Here is a 26113-nt window from a genome sequence, read left to right as displayed (position 1 = left end):
CAATAATATTGCAAAGAATTTGAGCAAGGTAATAGAATACTTTGACTCTCATTATTCCAACCTATCAGATTAAGCTAGAGTTAAAGCAAAGAGAGATTTGAGTCAAAACATTTCCACAAGATATGTACAAACATAGCCAATGACATTCAGGTCATAGATGAATGTATCAAAGATATCAGAGGATACATTCAGCAAGGTAGGACGATCTACATTGCCTATACCAAATCAACCAAGTACGTAGAGGATGTAACAAAATGCATCAAGGAAGATTTTGAGTATTATTGATATGGATAAGAATGTCAATAAAACTTATGATGCCATTGCCAGTTATTACTTCAGAGAGATAGAGTCGGGATATTGGGGAGGTTTAACTTATTAGGAAGTTTGCTAACCCCCAAACTTGACATGTTGCACAATGAACTTGAAATCTTGGAATCTTCAAGGAGATATGAGACATTCACGTCACTGGGCCTAAACGAAGTAGAGCTAGCAGCCTATGCTATATGTGCAATCATCCAAGTGGCAAAATCAATGAAAAAAACATGGGATGCATAGTATGAGACTCTAAGGAGAAACAAGACTCTAAGGAGAAACATCCAATGGTAAAGTCAATGAAGAAAACATGGGATGCAGAGTACAAAACTCTAAGGAGAAATTTTGCAGATGAACTATGGTATGTGAACTAAGAAGATGATTGGCATTACAATTTTGATTTGTACATAGATAACTCACCTTTCCATTGATGTCAAAGGGAGAGTAAGTAGAAACAAAAATATATATAGGGAAGGGAGTAAATATGTAAAGGGAATAAACAAATGTATACAAAGGCGGAGTAAGGAATTAGTATGATATGCATGAGAAAGATAAAGTTTTTACATGATCATTTCTTTTTTTTAATTTTGACACTTAGCCATTTTTTCACTAAGTGTTGCCATTAATAGCAAAGGGGGAGATTGCTGGCAAGTTGGCTAATACGAATGATTAGATGTTGTCAATGGAAATACTATAATAAGTTAAGGTTGCTTTCATAAAGATAAAAATTTGGTATGTTGTGATGAAGAAATTGTCTAAGTACAAACTAGGAAAACTGTCAGCAGTCATACAATTTAAGTAAGCGAGCTTCACTAGAAGCAGATGAAAGGCCACATTTTGGGATATGGTAGAATAGTGAGTGTAAATGATATGTTTATGTTTGCTAATATAATATGTCAGTTGGAATGAGTTTGGGGTAAATAACATGAAGACAATTTGTTATCGCAGAACCATAATTGATGTTAAAGAACCGATAATTAGACTAAGGAATTGAATTGTCTTGACAATTCAAGAACTAAATAATGTAGGGACGACATCCTAGATGTTTACCCTCACTTAGCAAATTCTAATAAAAAAATTTGGAAACCTGTCACACATTTGGTTATTTAGGCCGACTAGATAGAGTTAAGCAGAAGAGTATATAACGATTTCTTTTTGATATGCGAACTAACATATGATTATGCTATGGTGTGGTTATGTTATTCAAGCTTTGTTTATATTGGAGTATGTATGTTTTGATGGTCAGAGAAGATCCGAGATTACATGGGCATGATGATGCGAGGAACACACAAGGACTAATCAGATATTAAAGATATCAATGTAGTCAATTTTGGTATAGTATCTATATCACTTGTATCAATTATATAGATTGTATATTGTTGTATGAGAAGTGACCTCCTTTTGTAATACAGCTTCTAACAGTTTCGAGGCCTTTAAAAAGGTCAAGTCCTCTAACAACGATAGATGTACTAAATGTATGTAATATACTCCTAACAGGGTCAAAACCTCTTACAAGGTATTTTTAATTAGTGCATCATTTTGTGATATTTTTAATTAGTGAATCATTTTGTGCTTACCATACCCACTAGGGTTTTCCCTTGGCCAGGGTTTCCTTAGTTGACAAAATATGGTGTTATGAGTTTCTCTATGGCATGCTCTTCATTGTTATTTAGTTTATTTGTTTGTGCATGTCTATGGTTAATTGTTGGAATCCAAAGTTGGGCAAGAAGTGTTGGAATAATGATTCACCCCACCCCCCTCGGTATTCCCTATTTCTAACAATCTCGTCATTATTTCAATAATGGAATTACCTAAGATGATTATATGGCACCTTTAGAAGGAAGAGTATTCTCGAAACTTCAAAGGAAAACTAATTCTTAGAGTCTAAAATAAATAAAACTGAACAATTTTCTTAATGTAATAACAACATTCTCAACTCATGGCCACTTCTAAAAATGGGGAAATGGTTCGATGTTGTCAAAGTAGCAACCAACCAATTTAGTCGCTCCCTCCTCAAGGGAATCTAAAACTTAGCTACTATGGACCTTTAAAGGGCAACCTTCAGTATTCGAAGGTAAGTCTCATCATGAGGAGTAAAATGGGGATTCCATGTTGGTTTAGGGTCATCAAACTTCCTAAGGGCTCTAACAATTTTGTCATTATTTCAATAATGGAATCACCTAAAATGATTATATGGCACCTTTAGAAGGAATAGTATTCTCGAAACTTCAAAGGAAAACTAATTCTTAGAGTCCAAAATAAATAAAATTGAACCATTTTCTTCATGTAATAACAACATTCTCAAATCATGGCCACTTCTAAAACTTTGTACATCAATGGGGAAATGGTTCAATGTTGTCAAAGTAGCAACCAGCCAATTTAGTCGCTCCCTCCTCGGAGGAGCCTAAAACTTAACTACCATGGAACTTTAAAGGGAAACCTTGGGTATTCGAAGGTAAGTCTCATCATGAGGAGTAAAATGGGGATTCCATATTGGTTTAGCGTCATCAAACTTCCTAAGGGCTCTAATAATGAAGTGGAATATGCAACTTTTCTAGAAGGGCACAAAAACTACATGAGCAAAAGACCAAGCAACATTGATATTGAGGGAGATTTTCTTAGCATGATTCGCGCAATAACAACACCACATAAGGCACCAAGCTAGCAATCTGCACTGTAATTTAGCAGATCCATCCGTGCATGATTTCAATTGGGGAATAAACAAATAGAAACAAGAACAAAATAGAGAAATATTTTGTCTATCTAATCAAGCCAAATGAATCGAAAGGAGAATTGTAAAATATTCCACAATCTTGAGGAGTCTAGTGAGCTATAAAGCATCAAAAGCATAGTTCCAAGAGTCTTCAAGTCCTTAAAATTCATGAGCCAAGTGACCCTAGCCAACTCCCAAGAGCTCGGGACCCTCTAGCAACTCGCTCTGGAAGATACTCGAAACTAGTTTTTACCAAGTCCTGCCAAGTCTTGCCAAATTTTGGTCGAGTCTCGAGTGGTGTCAACAATGCCAAGTCTATACATTGTCCAAACCTCATTTCTATGATCAAAAGTATTGAATGCACCAAAGAAAATAAATATTAGAAGTGTAAAGGAAGGACTTCGAAAGGTCAATAATGTACCAAAAAGACTACCACAGGATTATTGGTGTCAGGCTACTACTCATGATGTTGGGCTTAAAATTTTGGAATTTTGCCCAAACACATGAACAATGAAATGCAGTAGGGGCAAAGCCCCTCTAATAGAGCCCTAGGGCCTAATCCCTCAGCGAAGGCCTTTGGCCAAATCCTACTATAGGGATCTAAGTGCAATTCTTTAACCTACCTAAACCCTAACAAGGATAAAAGAGATCATGAAGGGAATTCCAAGTATGTTATGAGTGTATTGAGAAACACATGGATTTTCAAAGCCCAAAGTGGTGCTTGAGCTACTATTTTAGGACAATTTTTAGACCCAAAACCAAAATGGCTCACATTATAATCGCCAATTGTGTTTGTCCATTCTCTTTGCAAGAATTGCATACCCAATTTCAGAGAGTTTTCAATATCAAAGACCATTCCAGTGTGGAAGCGATCAGCGAGGTGATTAGAGCCCAAAAGCTCGTTGATGGCTAATAGAAAAGTATCTATATCCTTCTTAATAGCAAAGTATTCTTCCGACAAGTGTTACTAAGATTTCATAGCCTACACTAGTTGAGTGTGTTGAAGCATGAATTCGCTTATAACAAGCAAGAATTGGATAGTAATGTATAGGAATGTCTACTCACAATGACAACATACAATGACTCATGATGACAGAGATGAATCATAAGGCCTACAAACTGATAGATGTCGACATTGATCGTCTTATCTTTAGTCGGGATGTTGTTTTCGATGAATCTCAAGGACCTTTTCTTTCTTCTCCTGTGCAGTGTTCTGAGGATCGACCTCATAGTGTTCCTCTTCCTCTAGCGTCACCTAAAGGAGGGATGATGCAAATGATGCCCATCATGAGGCTCCTATTGTTGATCCTATTGAGGCTCCGGAACATAAACCTCTTCCTGCTCCTGTTGCTGCTCCTAATCCTCTTGCAGCCCTTCCAAACATTGGATCCTCCACTCTCCGGCCTAAATAACGAGCTAAAACTATTAGTGATCTCAAGGATGACGAGCTCATTGAGGGTAGAGCTTCTAGAAATAAGAGCAAACAACAGCCTATAGTTAATTTTGCTCTTATGGCTAACATTCATAGTGTCTATGAGCCCTCGGCTTATTCTGAGGCTAAAGGTATCCCTGAGTGGGAATAGCGTATGAAAGCGCAGTTCCAAAGTCTTCCGAAAAATCACATTTGGGTCCTCTCTAATCTTCCTTCAGGGAAGAAGCCTATCAGCTGAAATACAAAGTTGATGGAACCTTAGACAAGTATAAAGCTCGTCTTGTTGCTCGTCGGTTCTCACAAAAAGAAGGCATTGACTATGAGGAGACCTTTGCTCCTACAACCAAAATGAGTACTGTACGGCTTGTCCTTGCCTTAGCAACTCAGTTCGGTTGGAAAGTCCATCAAATGGACGTTAAGAGTGTTGTTTTGAATGGCGACTTGCAGGAAGAGGTCTACATGACACAACCCTTTGGATTTAAGGTTGTTGGTCAAGAACACGAAGTCTGTAAACTTGTCAAAGTTCTCTATGGTTTAAAACAAGCCCCTTGGCTTGGTACATGAAGATTGATAAATACTTAACAGTCCAGGGTTTTCAGCGAAGTCCATTAGATTCAAATTTGTATATCAAACATGTAGGTGATGATATATTGTTTATAGTTGTCTATGTGGATGATTTGATCATTACTGGCAATTCAGAACATTTGATCACTGAAATCAAATAGGAATTGTGTCGCACCTTTGATATGACAGATTTGGGACTCTTGCACTATTGTCTCATTGTTGAGGTTTGGTAAACTGAGCATAGTATCTTCCTTTCTCAGTACAAGTATGCTAGAAATCTTGTGGACAGGTTCAAAATGCAAGATTGCAAACCTGCCTCCACTCCTATGGAACTCAAGCTCAAATTGTTAGTTCAATCCGCTTCACCTGTTGTGGATGAATCTTTGTTTAGACTAGTGGGCAGTCTCATTTATCTTACTACCACTAGACCTGACATTGGCTTTGCAGTAAGCTACATATCTCGCTTTGTGACAGCTCCCAAGGCTGATCATTGGACAGCAGCAAAGTGTGTCCTGAGCTATGTAAGCAATACTTTTGATTATGGCCTTCTATACACTTGGAGTCCTGACCCTACACTATGTGGCTACACAAATTCAAATTGGCTCAGTTATGTTGATATGTGTTTAATTTGGGATCTAGTGTTGTCACATGGACTAGTAAGAAGCAGCAGGCAGTGGCTCTGTCTTCGACTGAAGCAGAGTATCGGTGAGCAGTTAAGGCAGCTTGTGAGGCAATTTGGCTTCAGCGGATGCTTGTGGATATGCATGTTTCTCCGACAGGACTGACTCCCGTATTCTATGATAATCAGGGCATGCTTAAACTGGCAAAGAATTCGGTCTTCCATGAAAGAACCAAGCATGTCAAAATTCATTGTCATTACATTCGTCAAATGGTTGAAGACAAATCCATCCAGTTGTTGTATGTTCCTACATTGGAGCAGCCCGCATATATCTTCACCAAGTCCCTCGGTTTTGATAAATTTGTGAAATTCAGGGAATCTATTGGTTTTGTTGATAGATTGAGCATTATGGGAGGGTATTAGAATATTTTGAATGTTTCCTTTAATGCTCAAAATAGCTTCCTGTATTTTAGCAATCTAATATTAGATACTTGCTATTTGGTTCCTATATTGTAGCAGTCTAATATTGGATACTTGCTATTTTGTAAATATCTAGTGTTATATATATGAATATGTTGCTCATTGTAAATATGTAGCAATTCATTAAAATCTATCTACTCTTGCGTCTACTATTTTACGATATATAACCAAGCCCATTGCAATAGACACTGACAATGCATTCATTACAACTTTTGTAACAATCGGACCATGAGAATGGCCTTATCATCCAAAGTGACATTTATTACTGTCAAGACATATTGTCTAACACACAAAAGTGTGCAGAAAACAAGGACTAACTCAGCCTGAAGACAAGTCCAATTGAAGAGTACGTTATCTATTGTAATAGGAAGATCCATAGTGAATGAAAAGAGAAAGGATGTTCCAAAGAGATTCACAATGGATGAATAGATCATCTATGCTCTTAGCCTCTTGCATGAAGTTTGGACAATGGAAAGTAGTAAAACGACCATACAATACTTTTCCAATAGAACTTTTCCCCAATATCTTATATTGCTAGTCAAAGGATCATCTATTGCTCCTAGGCTCTATTGCTTGGCTTGACCGTTATAAGACATGTAATGCACTGGCAATAACACTTGTCATTGTCCTAGTATAAAACATCATCGGCTGCAATTACTTGAATGTGTGTCTTGTTATATTCAGTTTTTAAAACAGTGGGCAAACTGACACGTGCAGCTTCAGATTGATTAACAGTTCCAATGAGCCTATCAACTGCACCTTCTGTGTTAAACTTCTACCATCACAAAATTGTATCCATCATGGTTAATAGAAAATGAGTGAGTTGGTTTTCTAGTTGCGAAGTTGTTTTCTAAATCCATAAACCATACACCATAGAGTTTCCACCACAGTTCAGGGCTTGGAAGATTTTTCTGATATCCCTAAATGGCTATCCCTTTTGCTTCCCAACATTTGCAAAACAGATAAGACTCCCTTGTATGCAGTCACTTTTTAGTTCTGATGATCTGTTAACGGAGAGGCTAGTGCTAGATAAAGCTTCCAAGATAGTTTCATCAACAATAATTTATCAAAACAATTGAAATCTTTTATTTTGCACCAATAAAAACCTTGGATCTGGCAAACTTTAACTATTAAAAAGTATTGTTTTTTAAAAATAGCTTTTTTTGTATAGTTTCATTAACAATAATTTATCAAAACAATCGATATCTTTTATTTTGCACCAATCAAAACCTTGGATCTGGCAATTTTTTACCAAAGAAAAGTACTCTCAAGAAAAAAAACTTTTTTTTTTTGTGGTTGGGCTGGGGAGAACCCAATCATGGAATAACCTATCTCACAACTAAAGGATACACATCATGCACTGGCAATACTTCCCATTGTCCCAGTGCAAAATATCATTTGGCACAATTAGTAAAATGTGTCTTGTTAACGTCAATGTATGAGAAAGGTAACAAAATCTGCAATCTCATTCTTTCAGCTTTTGATTGCCCACCAGTTCAACTCGACCTGTTAACTGGACCTTCTCATATAATTTCCACCATCACAAAGTCGTTCCATCATGACTAACAGGAAACAAGTAAAATAATAGTCTACCATCACAAGTTTGTTCCTAGAATCACATCAAGTATCCAGTCATAAAGTTTCCACTGCACTTCAGATTTTACGAGATGACCATTTCTGGCATCCCTAGATGGCTATCCCTTTTGCTTCTCCACAGTTGAAGACCACGGGGAGGTAGTGCTCAGTCATGGCTGAATTTTTCCTGTGTATTTCTTCCACAATTCTCTAATAGACTAATACTGAACAAGGCCCAGTTCAAGTAACCAGTTTAAGTGGATGGCCTTAAAGGGAATAACAGTAACAGGATCCTTCTATGCATATTAAATTTAACAAAAAGGACTTTAGGAAAGTCACAGGACAAACAGGTTAGGAACCTAGAACCATTTTCTAGATGGGTATTGCACATACATGGTATAAGAAAATGTATGTGCAGTCTGAGGTTATTCATAACTTTGACATCTAATTTTCATGTTATTTAAAATATTTCAATGTTGTGCCGCTGGCATTTGTTTAGAGATGGAGCATCATCCTGTTGTATTTCAAAGTCCCCTTAATTAAACAAGAGTCGATGACCTGTTGTATTTCAAAGTCCCCTTAATTAAACAAGAGTCGATGATGGTAAAGGGACTCACAAAGTTTCAACGATTTTAAATTTCACATAACTGGGCTTTTAGGTGTTAATAAATATGCATAGTCTATGTTCATCTCTTATATTCAAAATCAAATAATTTTTATCTCAAGACAACAAGATTATCCTATAAACCACCCACCAGAATTCGTGCAGTTTTCACAGTATCTTTGCGTGAATGAACAAAAACCATTGCTTGGTGATCATGTTTCAGTGCATCCAAAACCTGAAAAGAGATGAAAGTGATCAATTCTGTCTACAACAACCATCTTCCACCAAATCCATATAGAGACAAACTATATAAAGAAGAACAGAGGCGAACAATACCTTATTATAACAGATTTCATTCATAAGATTGTTACGAGCAGAGAAGTTATGTTCATTAACACCAATATATTGTTGTGTAAGAGGAACAGGACGGTAAGATGAATCAAAAAAGAATAATCCTGTGTCTGGATTGACCCTTAAAAATTGTGCAACCTGCACCAGTCAAGCTTAAAAGTGTGAATGATAGTAACCAAGATTTTTTTCACTGTTTTCATCTTGGCATTGAACATTACAAACACAGCTATTACCATAACAAACTTACGTCCAAATAATTTGGAAGGGTAGCTGAGAGACCCACAATCCTTATCATGCTTTGCAATGACTCAACCTGTTAACAATGAAGACATGTCATATGCAATGCCACAATGGTAAACAAGTCATTGAAAAATAATCAAATTTAAGTACCAAACATATAAATCTAAATTCAGATTTTTAGCACTTTTTTCTGAGCTAATGGTTCAGGTTTAGGTTTAAATTCAGTGGCTTCATTCATGGATTCAATCTAAAGTTTTTAATGGTTAGACTGATTTTTGGGTTGATCAATACAAAAACATATGAAAATCAGAAAATATACATATTTGGAGCAGCAATTAGGTTCAAAATTGTGAGTTTTTGGTGACTCTACAGCACCCCCAGGATCAAATGAAAGACAAAGATAACTTCCACGAGAGAATAGCAAGACAATTGTATTAAGATACAAAAATGATATTTTTAATAATGGACATTACTAGATTACAGTACCATAACTGATAAATTAATTCAACCGGAATGATTTACAATGTAGATGTCTTTAGTTATATAGGTAAGGCAATAAGAGAATGATAAGGAGTAGATAAGTTATTACACATACAAGGTGGAATTGTTATGTTAAATTGATGTTATTGTAGTTGTATTAAACAAAGGCGATGAAAGCTCCTTATATAGAGTTAAAAAGGAAGATGTTTCTAAAACAAACAATTGTGAACTAAAGACAGAAATAGGAACTACCTAATAAACTAAAGACTAACGAAGATGACCATTAAAGAAACATTATAATATTCTAATAACCTCCCTTAATGGTCATCATCTAAGTGCTTTCTTTTGGTCACAAATTCTACAAAACATTTTGCTACTACTAAGACCCTTCCTGGATTTGCAAAATGCAAATGACCAAGACGCCAATATCTGCCCGAAAATGAACAGAGAAGGTTGTCCACTTCTTCAGAGTGATTTGCAACAAGAGACGAGCTTGCCACTTACTCTACCACTAAGATGAATCTGCCACCAACCCTCCCAAAATCAGCAAAACATCTGACTAGAAAACATCACAAAAACATCCAACATGATGTTGAATAACGAAGCTGCTCTTCCCTAGAGATAGAGAGAAACACTGAGAACAACTAACACGATTTTGAGGAAAAATTGTCAAACCCTCCAAACTTTGTGTTAATTTTTCAACGATTGCTGAAAATGTACTAATGACTGCCATCATATTTGGTACGTGTTTTCCAAATGGCAGCGACCTCTTATTTGTATGAGGAATAAACCAAGAGAAGAGACATGTTCCTTCATGGGACATGTCTACTCATCAATATGATTCATATAATGACAAGTTGTATATATATATATAATCAATTTATCTTTGATCTCACAGGTTTATCCTACTAAAGCTAAGAAAACATCAACACTCCCTCTTAGTTAGGGAGGATAAACACAAGACAAATATGTTAAGAATATTAACCAAATAACCTACAGGTCTGATAGTACAGACGGTACTTCCTCTTCTTATTATATATCTCTAAACTGGCAATATATTATATATATAGCTCTTCCTAGAAGCCAGCGACTTTTCAAGAAGCAATAGTATGATGCTAAACTAAATTAACACATAGTTAGTTAGGTGTTATTAATTTGTCTTCTCTAATCACCAACTTAGAGGGAGTTTAGTTAGTGCTAGTTTAGGAAGGGTTATGTCCCTTTGAGGGACATACCCTTTAGGAAGGATATATAGGGAGGTTATAGATGCAAATTAAAGACACCCAACTACAACAAAGTCTGCTCCTCTAAGTATCTATATCTTGCAAATAATATTAGAGATACTTCCTCACAATCAAAAGTCGAATATTCATTATTGGATCTGCATAAAATTAGGAATTAACTCCATCAATATTCAGAATTCTTAGAAGATCATTCTCAGCATTTAAAGACTGGATTAAAAATTTGATTCAGAAATAAGGAATTTGCAGAATCTTTACATGGTATCAAAGCTCTAGTAGTTGAACCTAGGCTCTGCAAAATTCAATCATCAGACTCTATATATATCTAGCAACTATCTTCTATCTTCAATGGCATACACAATCAGACCCGAGGACAGGTTTGATGGGAAAGAGCACTTTGAAGCCAGAAATTTCAGAATCATGATGATTCTTGAAGAGAACGATGTAAAACAATTCGTTGATGGAGCATTCAAGCAACCCCCAATTGAACCTCACAAATCTATCTAGAGCAGAGGAAATAGAAAAGCTATTCAAATCATCTTGGATGGAGTAAAAAATGATATTGTACCTATGCTTACAAAACATCAAACTGTCTTTGATATGATGAATGCATTACGAAATGCCTGTGAAGTAAACAATGCAACTAGGGTTTCTTGCACTAAAAAGGCAACTGAATCACATTCAGATAAAGAAAGGGGAATCGATAAATTATTACTTCCTACGAGTTGTCGGCATTAGAGATGAACTATCAAACATAGAAACCATCATTAGTGATGCAGAATTAACACTTATGGCTATAGATGGATTGCTAGATTCATGGGAGACATTTGCACAAGGAATAAGTGCCAAAGATAAGCTTCTGGACTTTAACAGACTCAAGAATGATTGTCTTCAAGAGGAATCCAGAAAACTAAAGAAATGAAGGAAACCAAAAGTAGAATATGAAGAACTTCACGTTATTAATATAAACTCCTATAAGGGCAAGAAGAAGCATTTCAAGAAGAAAAAGGGAAATCAAAAGAATGGAAAATCCAAGAAGATCTATCTAAAATTAAGTGTTTCAAATGTGAAAAATTTGGACACTATAGATCTAATTGTCCTGAAAATTCCAAACAACAAACAAATTGTACAAATGTCATTAGAGAAGAAGATACTTATGATCCCGAGAACCGTGTTTTGTATTCCTCTCTATCAAATGAAATTTCAAATAAAGCATGGGTAATTGATAGTGGATCTTCTAGACATATAACGAGATACAAAAAAACTCTAGATTCTTTATCAGAGAAGGTTAACGGTGAAATTACCATCGGTGATAACTCAACACACTCTGTTGAAGGAATTGAAAATTGTACTTTGAAACTAAAATCAGGAAATACTCTTCTTCTTAAAGGAGTACTCTATGTACCAACAATTAAAAGAAACCTAAGCTCAATTACAACACTTGAAGATGATGGGCACAATGTTGCATTCGTAGATGGCAAAGTATTAACTTGGGCTAAGAACTCCTTTATCAAAAAAGTAAAGTTAACTGATCAAAGAAAAGGATATTTGTATGAATTGAATACAAAACCTAGTCGTTCTATTCAAGCCCTAGTTCACGAAGCTGCAAATACAAATGAAATATGGCATAGAAGATTAAGGCATCTAAATTTCAAAACTTTATCAACTATGGAGAAGATGGTTACTAGATTATCTAAACTAAATAAAGACCACCCAAGTATTTCCAAAGGGTGTGCTCTGGGTAAGAACACCGGAAGTCCTTTTCATGATAGTAATAGGAAAACAAATAATGTACTAGAATTAATTCGTTATGATTTATGTGGGCCCATGTTTGTTCCTTCTCTTGGAGGATTCTAGTATTATATCTTGTTCATAGATGACTTCTCTAGGAAAACATGGATTTATTTTTAAAAATGCAAGGCATCAGAAGAAATCCTACAAAGGTTTAAAGAATTCAAAACATTAACTGAAAACTTTTTAGGGCATAAAATTAAAACCCTCAGAACTAATAACGGAGCAGAATATACCTCAGATTAATTTAAAAGGTTTTGTAAAGAATCAAGGATTAAGAGGGAGTACATAGTTCTTTATAATCCAGAGCAAAACGGGGCAGCAGAAAGAAAGAATAGGACAATTATAGAAGTTGCTAGAGCTATGATTTTTTATCAAAATCTCGAATATTATCTTTGGGCAGAAGCCTCTTGTACTGTTGTATATATTCAAAACAAAAGTCCTCACTCCTATCTTAAAGATCAAACCCTTGAAAAAGTACTTACTAAAATAAAACCCAATATAAGTCATCTTAGAATTTTTGGGTGTCCTGCATATATCCATGTTCCAAAAGAAAAGCGAACCAAGTTAGAACCCTCTGGGAGGAAAGGTATTTTTGTAGGGTATAGTGAAACATCTAAGGCATATTGGATTTATATACCTGGACAGAAAAATATTGAACTTAGCAAAGATGTAATTTTTGAAGATCTTGCTTTCAAAAGAGCCATAAGTTCTTATGAACCTTTGTAATATCCCGAACAGGATATTTACTGGTATTACCTTTAAACAATACACTCAGAAATAAACCTTGCAGATAATTTCTGGCACATTCAAAGAAACCAATAGAAATTCCAATCAAATCACTTTTCTCAGGTATAACAATCAGATTCGGATGTAAGCAAAGATGGAATACAATGCTAGAATAAAACCAGAAGTTTCTCCAGATGAATACAGTCATTATTTCACAAAAATATCAACATGCAACCATGAATTACAAACTGGTATAATAAAACCAAGAACTCTTATAAATCCCTAAACAATGATATTGCCTTTTACAATTGCAATATAACACCCGACAACTAAACGTTATTGTATTATACAACAGCAATACAATAACCAATACATAGAAAACCAATCCTAAATACAGAATTCAACAACTAGATTGGAATTAAAGGATAAGAACCTGTAAGCTCAATGAGAGACCTGAAATGATATCTCCCCTGACAATGGGTTTTCGTCCACTGCGCGCCTGTACGAGGGGCTACGTCCTCACACTGGCTGAAAGCTGAAGCTTTCTGAAAACTCTCACAAGAGAGAACTAGAAATCTGAAATAATAATCTAAGCATATCCAACAGTGAGCCACTTCCTCCTTTTAAAACACAAACCAAGACTCTTCGGCTCCTCTCTGGTTTCGTCTTATTCCTTGGTGGCTCTTCAACTTCCCTAAAGCATTTCATCTTGTTCCTCCTTGCCCCTTTGTCCTTAATATAACATTAAATCGACCTTTTTAATATTTTGAGCCTAAGTCTCGAGGGCAATTTAATATTGCATGTAATAATACTTCAATATTTTCTAATGTTCCAAAAAGGAACATTACAAATCTCCCCTCCTTAAAATTGCTTGCCCTCAAGCAATTCGTACCAAGATCCCATACGAGTCTACAGGCAGCCCTGTAATCCAAACTGAAAACAATGTTGGCCAAATTGCGAAACCAGATGTCTCTCTGCAATCTATCTCTCAACCGAATCCCTGGATCCCATATAACTCTCTGAAAAAAATTCAGCACCTGCACCTGTAAACTGCTCATCATTGATCAACGCCATGACCACAATAAAATCCTCATCCAACCAAAGATACAACCAACCAACACCTGGATCCCCGATCAACCAATACATTGTGTCAAACCTGTCGCCACCTAGATCCCAAAACAATCGAACCCCACATCCATTCGCCATATAGAGGTAAAAATACCTAGTAGCGTCTATAACACAACATCTCTCTACAGCTTCCGCTAAGCTCCCATGGATGTGATAACTAACCAAACCATCATGCCAACTGTCACCATAGTCGTCCTGTAACCATGTATTCATAAGAGAACTTGTGACATAGAAGTAGCAAACCATGTTGGATACATATCAGCATGATGTATAACTGCCAGTTTCCCCTGCAAGTAATTCCCCACAAACAACTGAGTCGGACGCTTGCAGCCGCTAATCACATCTTCCAAAGATGGTGAATACCCATCCCACAACAGATGGTATAATTTTGGAACTAATCCACATTGATGCATCATCAAGTCTTCCGTGTGTGGGTCAAAAGAAAAATGATGAGCACTCCCCATTGTGTATTTGCGGTAAAATGCTCCAACCTCTGTCAATGGCTCATCACTACAAGCACTTGAATCAAACAACTGATCCCTCTGATTCTGAAAATCGACAAGCTGGCATCCAAAATCAGCTGCATGGACTGAAGTGACAGATTTGCTTCCAGGAGATGGAAACAAATCAACATGAGAGCTATACTCCCATCTGGATGACACTCTGCAAATGCCCTGTGTGGATGACGGAGTAGCGTCGTGCAGTACCACCCAATTCTCAGGAGAATCCACCGTTGTGACACAAGAGCTACCAGTAAATTGCCCTGTATCAACTGTCACGGTATAAACCTCAAGAGAACTCGATACAACCAGTGGTTCTCTACTATTCTCCATCAAAGTACTCATCCCAGCTGAAACCTCTGTAACCATATCTATGATAGATGTAACCACATCCCCACTACAACCCATGGGTAAAAGTTCCTCATCAACTGCCTCTGTATGTAACTGTACTATATCTGCAGCTGGTGGAGATTGTGCCAAACTCAACTCCTCTGTAAGCTTCTTAATCTGTAATTGTGACTTTTGAAGGGCTAACTGGGCACTCAGCAAAGAGTCTATAGTCACCTCAAGCTCATGAGTGAGCTTATCAACCTTCTCCTCTTTTCCCTGCAATGCAACATAACAAATGCGATCCCATTCGAGAAGAAAATCTCTATCTGCAAGTAGTTGTAGGTAATTTTGTTTCATCATTCCAATCGCTTCTCGGAGTGCATGTATCTTTGCAAGGGAAAAAACACTATCACCATGCTCATTTGTCAAAGGAGTACCCCAACCATAGGTGGCCAACATTTGACGAGCAAAATCAAAATGCTTAATGGTTGTGGCAACCATCCTGTCATTAATCTTCAATTGGCTTGCTAAATGATGATCCCCTTGTGACGAAACATTTCCACACAAATCTTCCAATTTGTCATCCGTACTGTGATATGAAGCTGAATCAATGTCACTCACCATATAATCATCTAGGCATTCCTCAATATCTAGGTTTTTGTTGCTATGCACCTTATAGGATGGCTCAACCGGCAAGGTAGATGTTGATGATATAACAGTACCTTCACGCGCTTCTACTTCCAAGGTGACTGCATGTCCATCCACATCATGATCTTGGAATTCATGGTCATCAAATGAATTTTTTGATTCGTTTTCCAAGATCTGATTTTTGCTCTCCATAAGGTCAGCTGTATGATGGTCATCAACTGCTGGGAATTCATCATAGAAGCTTCTAGAGACTATTGGGACCTCTTGTTCCTCTTTCTCTTCGTTCTGTGATGGAGTCCTCTTAACAATGGAAACCATTCCTTGCGCGACTTTATCTAGTTTCGAAGGGTCTAAAATCAATTCATCCATCCTTTTCTGATTCTTATCCAACTTTTTAAGACTTTGTTTAAGCTTCTCCATACTCTTGTTCCACTGCTTCTGGTTACTTGGGGTAAACATGATTAATTAACTGATTCAAACGCTGCAATGATCTCCGACTATTCTGAGTTTTTAAATTCTAACACTGCTGTAGGAAGAAAAAATGATCAGTTCTGCTACATGGAGTTTGAAACAACAGCGAACTGGACCAATGCCAAACTTTCTCTCAGAATTGCTGAAGGTATTAATTCAAAACAGTCTGTAAATAATGTGTTATAACCCCACTGAACTACTGAATGCAATTACTGATTTAGAAGTAATTTTGTCAAACAGTTCACTGCAGGATTAAATGATATTACAAGGGAATCCTTGTGATGAGTTCCAGAATTTAACCAAATGGAAGAATGCCGGAATTTCGTCAAACAGCTCATGAATATTCTGAACATATCACTGTTTTCAGCATTAAAGGAAACTTCCAGTTCAAATACAAGCTCAAAGTTTATATCCCGTAGACGTTATCAAGAAACCACAAGTTTCAGACCTTCTAATATTGAATATATACTCAGTATCAAGATTCCAGTGCTCAGAAATATGAGAATCGATGTTTTGAACCACATTAATACTCAAGGAATTTACTACTAACAATCACACTGAGACTGGCCATTACTGTGTAAATGTAAGTACAGTCGACCCTATACAAAGAAATGTAATGGCAGTGCAGACGACCAAGTTTATATAGGGTATTAAGAATGGTAGACCCGTAAAAGATGAAGAAACCTGTGCAGACTTTTTGACACCAGTGAATCCCTCGGTCTGTCCTGTTTATTAATATCTCTCCGTGCCAGAGAAGGGAAACTCCTTGTCCTTCTTTGATTGCTTGACAGACACCAAGAAATAACAATCCTTCTCTCTGTTAGGATTGTGCTGGTTCAAAATTATCCCAAAATTCGTATTCTCATTCGCAGGCAATCTCTGCCACTTTGTCCGTCTGCAAATGAGGACGATGGACTGCTGATTGGGAGGAATTCCCGTCAACTGAGCCACAGTGGCCTGAAACCGCCTAACTGCTAACAGAGAATGGACTCCGACGTGCCCCTTATCATATTTTCGATCCAATAAGCTTGTCTTTTTCAAGAATCTGAATAAGTGTTAACTCTGTGCAAAAATGGCATATATTCAATAGTCAATCCACTTCATATGCAAATATGAAGATCAAGCATCCTTGATTGAGGTCCAATGAGCAATAGCTAAAGCCTAAGATCCACTCAGCTACTGTAATAAGAACGACATACGAACAAAGCCTTGCAGCCCAAAAAGTAACCCAAGTTATAAAAACATGTGAGGAAGTGGTCTGTATTTTTATCACTGTCAAAATTCAGCAGGAGAATCTCCTTAAACAATATGAACTTGTCAAAGTATTACAGAACCATTATAGCACAGAGTTTCTTCCTCGCCAAAGAGAAAACCACCCAAAATTACTTCAAAACCTCCGACAATAAGCTGGGTTGAATCCCAGCCCCGATATTTGAGAACTTCAAGCTTTTACCAGGTGTGTGTATTTGCTTGTCGTATATATCATTGTACACAAAAATGAATTTCTGTCAAAACGCCACGTTGCCCAGAACTATGAATGGTTTCCTCAAGAATAGCCACAACCGTTTCAAAAAATATATTCACCAATTCGTATAAGTTTTGCACTAGAAGACAAAAAGATTTTGAGTATAAACCTTTGTCTTAGCCAATAACGCAAACCGAGCTGATAGAACATTTATATGGTATTAACTAAGTTTCCTCCAGTCCTGTAGACTAGATGCTACGTTTCTCCTTGACACCTTGACAGTGATATCGTTTTTTTTGGCTTAAAAGCAATCTGGCGGAATGTGTCACAAACGACGATACTAATTAATATTCCACCAGTGGATTTTGAAACACAACAACACCTGTAAAACTTCCCTTCCTCTCCTCGTGATTTTGTCCAGCCAGCTCGAGATTCAGACTATAGATTGCCTCTACGATGGTAAAAAGTGCAGTCGGGTCTAGTTTCTACGAATGGTCTATCTCCTCACTTGAACCATGGCCTGGATGATGTCTTTGACTTACTTCAGACCTGCTATGGCCTGTATTAACATCCAACACTGATCTGGAATCAAAATGTTCATTAGCCTGGCATACTGGAAACAATACCTTTGGGAGAACACCATGAAACTCCCGCACCTCCTAATAATTCAGTGAATCAACACGCAGCTACAAAGAAAATCGCTGCCAGTCGGACTGAGATACCCGTCCTACAATCGCGATGCAAAGCCACAGTCATTAAACATTCAACCCATGCGCAACGTGTCTGCACTTGGACGCCCGATAACCTAGCTTGGTTGACATTTCAGAGCACCCATTTCTTGAAAGATTCGAATGGTATGTGGCAGACCTCTTCCACCTGAAGCTGCCGTCAAACATCACCTATATGCTTTATCTACTGGTAGTTCACTCGACAACTGAAGATATTTGTGCCGTAACTGCAAAAAGAGTTCAACCCAGTCTTTCCACGACCTCTGATAGTCCCTGCTCTATTTCTTTAACTCACGTCACGTGAAGGCTGAATCCATCTACAGTAAGAAAACCAGAGTCGAGTTATACTCCAACGTTGCCAGCACTCTTTGTATTAGCCATTCACACCCAACTGCCAGTATTCTGAAACTTGGACTTGATAAACCGACCCCTGAATCAATGGTATTATACGTTACTGCCCGTATGACTGTGCACAAATCCACCTTCAACAGTCGAGGGTTCCTCACGCCGGATGGGGGAAAATACAGGCCCGAGAGATTTGCCTGTCAGTGTTGGATTAAACAGCAGGTGAGTTTAGATTTCAATGCTTGAAACATGTCTGCCTGTTCACCTCCTAATGGCGACTTGAATATTAACAGCACCTTGTATGGATTCTCTGCAACGTTAGACTTAAAACTTTCTCCACAGCCCGATAGAAGACTTCTAACTAGTGATACTGGCTAACCAAACACCTGAGGTTAAAATGACTACATTTGTCCATAACATTTACACATACCATAATATACTTACTTCATTCTTAAGCTGTGACTACCTCAACTTGCCGACTTCTGCCTGTACTAGACCTGTAGCTTCAACGGAATATATATTTTTCTTTAAATAAACTTCAACAGGATGGCAGGATCTTTGGCTCTGATACCACTGTAATATCCCGAACAGGATATTTACTGGTATTACCTTTGAACAATACACTCAGAAATAAACCTTGCAGATAATTTCTGGCACATTCAAAGAAACCAATAGAAATTCCAATCAAATCACTTTTCTCAAATATAACAATCAGATTCGGATGTAAGCAAAGATGGAATACAATGCTAGAATAAAACCAGAAGTTTCTCCAGATGAATACAGCCGTTATTTCACAAAAATATCAACATGCAACCATGAATTACAAACTGGTATAATAAAACCAAGAACTCTTATAAATCCCTAAACAATGATATTGCTTTTTACAATCGCAATATAACACCCGGCAACTAAACTTTATTGTATTATAAAACAGCAATACAATAACCAATACATAGAAAACCAATCCTAAATACAGAATTCAACAACTAGATTGGAATGAAAGGATAAGAACCTGTAAGCTCAATGAGACATCTAAAATGATATCTCCCCTGACAATGGGTTTTCGTCCACTGCCTGCCTGTACGAGGGGCTACGTCCTCACACTGACTGAAAGCTGAAGCTTTCTGAAAACTCTCACAAGAGAGAACTAGAAATCTGAAATAATAATCTAAGCATATCCAACAATGAGCCACTTCCTCCTTTTAAAACACAAACCAAGACTCTTCGGCTCCTCTCTGGTTTCGTCTTATTCCTTGGTGGCTCTTCAACTTCCCTAAAGCATTTCGTCTTGTTCCTCCTTGCCCCTTTGTCCTTAATATAACATTAAATCGACCTTTTTAATATTTTGAGCCTAAGTCTCAAGGGCAATTTAATATTGCATGTAATAATACTTCAATATTTTCTAATGTTCCAAAAGGGAACATTACAACCTTCTCCTTTATCTAGTTCTAAAAGAAATGGTGAATCTAGGTCCCAAAGGAAGAACTTAGAAGAAATCGAAGATGAAATTCAAAATATGAACCTTGAAGAAAATTCAAAGAAAAGACCACTTTGGGCCATTAAAACGGTTGAAGCAGCTCAAGACTTTGTTGCACCTTCCGGAACAGTCAGAGAAAGCAAAAGACCTAAAAGATTCTCTGGTTATACAACAAACATGAGTGATTTATCCAAAACAAAGCCAACCAATCCTTCTGATTCTATTAAACATATAGCTTGGAAAGAAGCTATGACAGAAGAATACCAATCTATCATGAAAAATGATGTTTGGGAAATTGTTCCAAGCCTTAAAGGAAAATCTGTTGTTTCTTCCAAATGGATATTTAAAATAAAGCATGCTGTTGACGGTAGTATTGAGAAGTATAAAGCCAGATTTGTAGCCAAAGGATTTTCTCAAAAAGAAGGGATTGATTATGAAGAAACCTTTGCTCTTGTTGCTAGATATACCTCTATAAGAGCAGTCTTAGCAATTGCCACATCAAAGGGATGGAAGGTGCATCAGATGGATGTAAAAACATTATTCCTAAATGGAAAAATTTCAAAAGAAGTATATTTGGAGCAATCGGAAGGATTTGAAACTCATGATCCTAACGCGTTTGTTTGCAAGCTCAAGAAAGCTATCTATGGGCTTAAACAGGCTCCCAAGGCCTAGTATGAAAGAATTGATAAGTATCTCACCAGCGTAGAATTCTCCAAGAATGAAGCTGATCCACATTTATATTATAAAAGAGATAAAGATGATATGGTAATTCTGATACTGTATGTCGATGATTTACTAATAACAGGTGATGATCATCTCATAGATCAGTGCAAGAAAGATCTAAGTAGAGAGTTCGAAATGAAAGACTTGAGACTCCTTCATTACTTCCTAGGACTGGAAGTACGACAAAATTTTGATAGTATCATGCTTAATCAAGGAAAGTATACATCAGACATTTTGAAGAGATTTGGAATGTGGAATTGCAAACCTATGTCCTCTCCAATGGAAACTAATCTACATATACTTAAGGAAGCAGCAACAGAATCACCTTCCATAGATTCTACTCTCTACAAATAGATGATTGGGTCTCTTATGTACTTAGTATTAGAATAATCTTTATGTTTCTTTTTAATTCTCACTATTGTATCTTATTGTATCTCTGTAAATATTAGAATGTTTCTAATATTTAAGTGTAGTCTTAAATAGAATATTTCTATTCTATTCGACTCTCCTCTTTGTATATATAGATCATTTTGATCTCTGATTAATTAGAAAAGTATTCTGCCATTTACGTGTTTCTAACATGGTATTAAAGCTTATACTTCAAATCTTTTCGAAAATTCTATAATTTCTTTTTGAAATTATTTGGTTCAAAATTTTCAGAATTATTTCTCCGATTTCTCAAAAACCCAACTAAGGTTTTCCGTTTTTGTGAAGAATTCGTGTGTTCGCTTTTTTTGGGGATTTTTTTAGAAAAAACGTTTGCTGAAAATCGCAGATCTGGAAGTTGTTATTTCTGCAACTCACATCCTCGTCACATCTAAAAATCGCAAGCTAGGGTTTGAGGATTAAAAAATGCGATTTGCAAAGGACATTGCATGGTGAAAATTGTGATTAAACCACACATCTGGAAGGGGCACGTCTATAAGGGGCGATTTCTCAACTGCTAGCGTTCAAAAACCGCAGCCATAATCAACCAGAGGGTCGCTTTTTTTGTTGACGGCTTTCACAATCACAGACCCACATTTACAGCGGTTTGTGGAGTTAAATCCCCACATATTCAACACTCTTCAGTTTCGTCTCAGCCTCCAATCAAGCTCTGAAAAAAATTTGAAAGTTCTGTCTGAAATCACTATTTTTTCTGTTGTCTTTGACCTCCATGGCTGTCGACTTGGTTTATTGCTCGAAACCCTAGTTTTTTGAGCTTGAAGAAATTTTTTGATCACATATTCTTGGTGAGTTTTTCGAGATCTCAGATGGGTTGTCGTCAAATTCTTTTGGGTGCCTTGATTTTTGTGCCTCAATTTTCGAGCCAGGAGAGCCGAATTCCCATAGCATATTATTTCTGGGTCTTTCAAGCTCTCTTTTGGGTACTTCTCTAATTTTTTTGGGTCTTTCATTTTCTCACCTCGAAGTTTGTGCCATTTGAGATATTCACATATTATTCTGTATCAGCAGCACCAGAAGTCTGACTCAATTAAAAATCAAGCCAATGCTGCCCAACACTCAAAGCAGAAAGAATCTATCTACCATGCTTTTATGGCCAGCATACCTACAAATCATGTGAAATCTCCTGCCTGGTACATAGATTTCGGTGCCTCTCGACATTTCACTCACAACGTGATTGGTCTGTTGAATTCACTCCCTATTCCGACTCAGTAATCTTTGGAGGTGGCGAAGAATACAATATTGTCGGTAAGGGCAATGTTCAGGTTCAGTCCAGAGGAAGAAGACTCATGTTCCTCAACGTATGTTATGTTCTTGGCATGAAACATAATCTTGTCTGTTAGTCAGATTATGAAGCACTCCCCTCAGTTGGATGTCGTTTTCAGTGGAAATAAGTGTTCGATTATTGATCGTGCTTCTCGCACTACACTTGTTGTCGATCTTGAGGATCATGGTATTTATAGGCTTGTAGATTCAGGCAATTCCCTTGAGCGTGCCTTCATCGCCAAATCATCCGCTTTCAGCAGCCTCTGGCATCAGTAATACGGTCACCTGAACATTCAATATCTAGCACAACTTGCTCAAGATAATTTAGTCCATAGCCTACCTAATATCCAGACCCAGAACCATAGCGTTTGCAGAGCTTGCCAAGCAGGAAAGTAACATAGGACACCATTTAAGGATGGTGAATCATTGCGGGCATCTAATGTACTCCTGCTGGTCCACGCTAATGTATGTGGTCCTATGAATACTCCTTCTGTTACTGGGAATAGGTACTTCTTACTCTTTGTGGATGATTTCACTTACAAAATGTGGGTATATTTTCTTAAGCAAAAATTACATGTTTTTCCTGTATTTCAGCAGTTTAAAGCCCTAGTAGAAAAAGAGTCTGGTTCCCCCATCCGTACTCTTAGGACCGATAATGGGGGCAATTCTATTCTTATGCTTTTTCTTCCTTTTGTACTACTCATGGCATTAGACGTCAATTCACCGCACCTCACACCCCTCAGCAAAACGATGTTGTAGAATATCAAAACCATACGATCACAGAAATGGCTAGGGCTATGCTAGATGTAATATTCTTGGGTAATTTCCTACAGCAGTTTACTGAGATTGCTCAAAACAAATTCGTCAAACAGTTGTCTAGCAACCACTAACTGTTCTTCCAGCAAGGCACAGAATGGGATTAATTTACTGTTAAAGTTTATGCATTGGAATCTAAGACTAAAATATATTCGACATGTAAATTCCAGTATGAAGGTCAGGCCGAGTTTCAAAGTAATTACAACTTTAAATCAAAGAACAACAAATACAAAGGACAATATACTGATTGGTACATCTAATAATGTCAATATTCAGAACTAATCGTCAACCATAAATGCAAGAGGGAGTAATTACAGACCCAACTACTTGGGAATTCCACTTGGAGTCGTGTGTATGTCAAGCTTGGTCTTGATGAATGCACAAAAGGTTCACCTTTCTCCTTGTATCCGACTCAGCCACTGTTGAACACTCAGAAATTACCCTATTGCCCGACATGAATGTATCCACCTGCTCGAAACTACTCCTGAGATGGCTACCGTAGCACCCCAAGGCTTCCACGCTGTCTTAAGATCTCCCTAATGCTGTGCGAATGTGCCTTGTTGTGATGGTTTGGAAAACACGTGATACCAATGTCCGCCCAGTTATATCAAGCACATGTTTTTAACATTGCTTGAGTTTCCTTGGAGTGATATACAACAACCCCCTTGAGACCTTTCCTTCTCCAAAAATGGCAACGTCTTGGCTGAAAACAGAATGGGAAAATCACATACGTTTGAACTGCCCTTGCTCAATGACGTCCAGCAATCCAGTTAACACCAATTGGTTTACTTTCCAAAAACGTGGTAAATAGAAAACGTTTATGCCATTTTAGTCTCCTTGTAACATAGCATGGAATGATCTATCTGTCGCTTCCTCAGACCCAATAGCAATGACCTTACTGTCATATACTGTTCGGCTACCTATATAGAACCAGTTGTGTTTCAAATTCCAAATGCAAAACAATGATACTTACTTTACTGTTGCTACTGGAAAACTCACTCCTTGCCGATTTTTGCCCAAAATCATTCAACTGAAATTTAAAGGAAGCATGGGGTATCGTCCAGCTCCTTAATGTTTCAGACTTGAGGGTTTTTGTCCAAAAAGCCTCAGACCGATCACATCAAAGCAACTAGAACTTGGAATATTTGATTTCATAGATTTCTTGTGTGTTGTTAATCCCAATGTAAGCTCTACTTTATAGCCTCGAAATGAGAGAAAACACAAAGAGCAAGGAATGTGGGATTAAAACTTCATTTTCGTCATGTAGTCACTTAAAGTCATTTTATAAAGTAAATAACTTTATAACATTAAAATGACTTAATTCCACTCACTCAATAAAGTTCTGAAGTAAATTAAATTAAACTCCTATTATGATTGGTAGGCATCCTGCTAAATAATATTATTAATCTATCCGGATGTGGAGATAGATTAAATTGGCGCCCAACTATCTAGTGCTGAGAAGGGGACATGACAGTCCTCCCTTCTCGGGATTGCTTGCCCTCAAGCAATCTCAATGCTAGATGCTGCAATATACTCACCTTCCCAAGTGGCATCTTCATAAGGTAAGTCTTTCCAATGGACTAAATATTCCCTGACGGTTCTGTTGCGCAGCCTCCTCTCTCGGGTTTCAATCAATTCCTCTGGCACCAAAATAAGCTTACCCACTTCATCAAGCAGGGGCAAACTCACTGAAGGTACAATCTACTGACCCATAGCCTTCTTGAGGCACAAGACATGAAAAACATTGTGAATTTGGCTGTCACCCGGCAAATCCAGCTCATAAGCGACTTCTCCTACCCTCCTGGTGATATAATAAGGTCCATAGAATCTGGGTTTAAGTTTCTCGGATCCACTTTTCTTCAAGGAACTCTATCTATATGGCTGGAGACAAAGAAAAACTCTATCACCCACCTCAAAACTCCGCTCAATGCGATGTCGATCAGCATATAACTTCTGCTGATTCTGTGTCTGCTGAATATTATCCCTAAGAGCTCTGAGGATATCCTGCTGGTCCATTATCCAATCTTTGGCCAAGGGTGCCCTACTATCCGATAATGACAAATCAATAAAAGAGAGGGCCTCATAACCATAAAGAGCACGGACAGGAGTCATCCGAATGGACATATGGTAAGTGGTGTTGTAACAATACTCTCCCAAATACAACCACTTAACCCATGCCCTCTGCTATCCTGCAATGTAGTTCCTCAAGTACCCTTCCACCCACTTATTCACTAGCTCGGTCTGGCCATCTGTCTATGGGTGATAAATCGTCCAAGGAGTCAATTCTATACCAATCAATCTGAAAATCCCCTGCCAAAAGGCACTAAGAAACCTACTATCTCTGTCGCTCACAATAGTTCTAGGTAATCCATGGAGCCGGAAAACCTCTCGGAAAAACAATTCAGCTACCTGGGAAGCTCACCAGTCTGCGGCTATCGCAAAGAAATGCGCGTACTTGGTCAATCTGTCCACTACTGCAAAGATGCAGTCCCTAGCCTGGACCCTCGACAACCCGGTAATAAAATCCATGGCAATACTTTCCCACCTCTAGGCTGGAATAGGGAGAGGCTGAAGTAATCCTGCAGGAAAACCCTATTCTGACTTATTCTGCTGACAAGTCTGGCACTCTCTAACATGCTGT

General features: G+C 37.5%; 1 protein-coding gene across 1 annotated transcript in view; it reads right to left on the bottom strand.

Annotated features, from left to right (window-relative positions):
- Nucleotides 1-26113, bottom strand: part of LOC149540794 (U5 small nuclear ribonucleoprotein helicase) — a 316081-nt gene that overhangs the window by 197455 nt on the left and 92513 nt on the right. Inside the window, exons 14-16 of the mRNA XM_089801877.1 lie at nt 8898-8963; nt 8636-8788; nt 8451-8534 (exon numbers count right to left, since the gene is read on the bottom strand). Coding sequence (XP_089658003.1) covers nt 8451-8534; nt 8636-8788; nt 8898-8963 — 303 coding nt within the window. The remainder of the gene's footprint in view (nt 1-8450; nt 8535-8635; nt 8789-8897; nt 8964-26113) is intronic.

Source organism: Cupressus sempervirens, chromosome 9, assembly GCF_028749045.1.
Source record: "Cupressus sempervirens isolate cs-2001-9-10 chromosome 9, ASM2874904v1, whole genome shotgun sequence".
NCBI lineage: Eukaryota > Viridiplantae > Streptophyta > Pinopsida > Cupressales > Cupressaceae > Cupressus > Cupressus sempervirens.
This window is presented reverse-complemented; position numbering and strand designations above follow the sequence as displayed.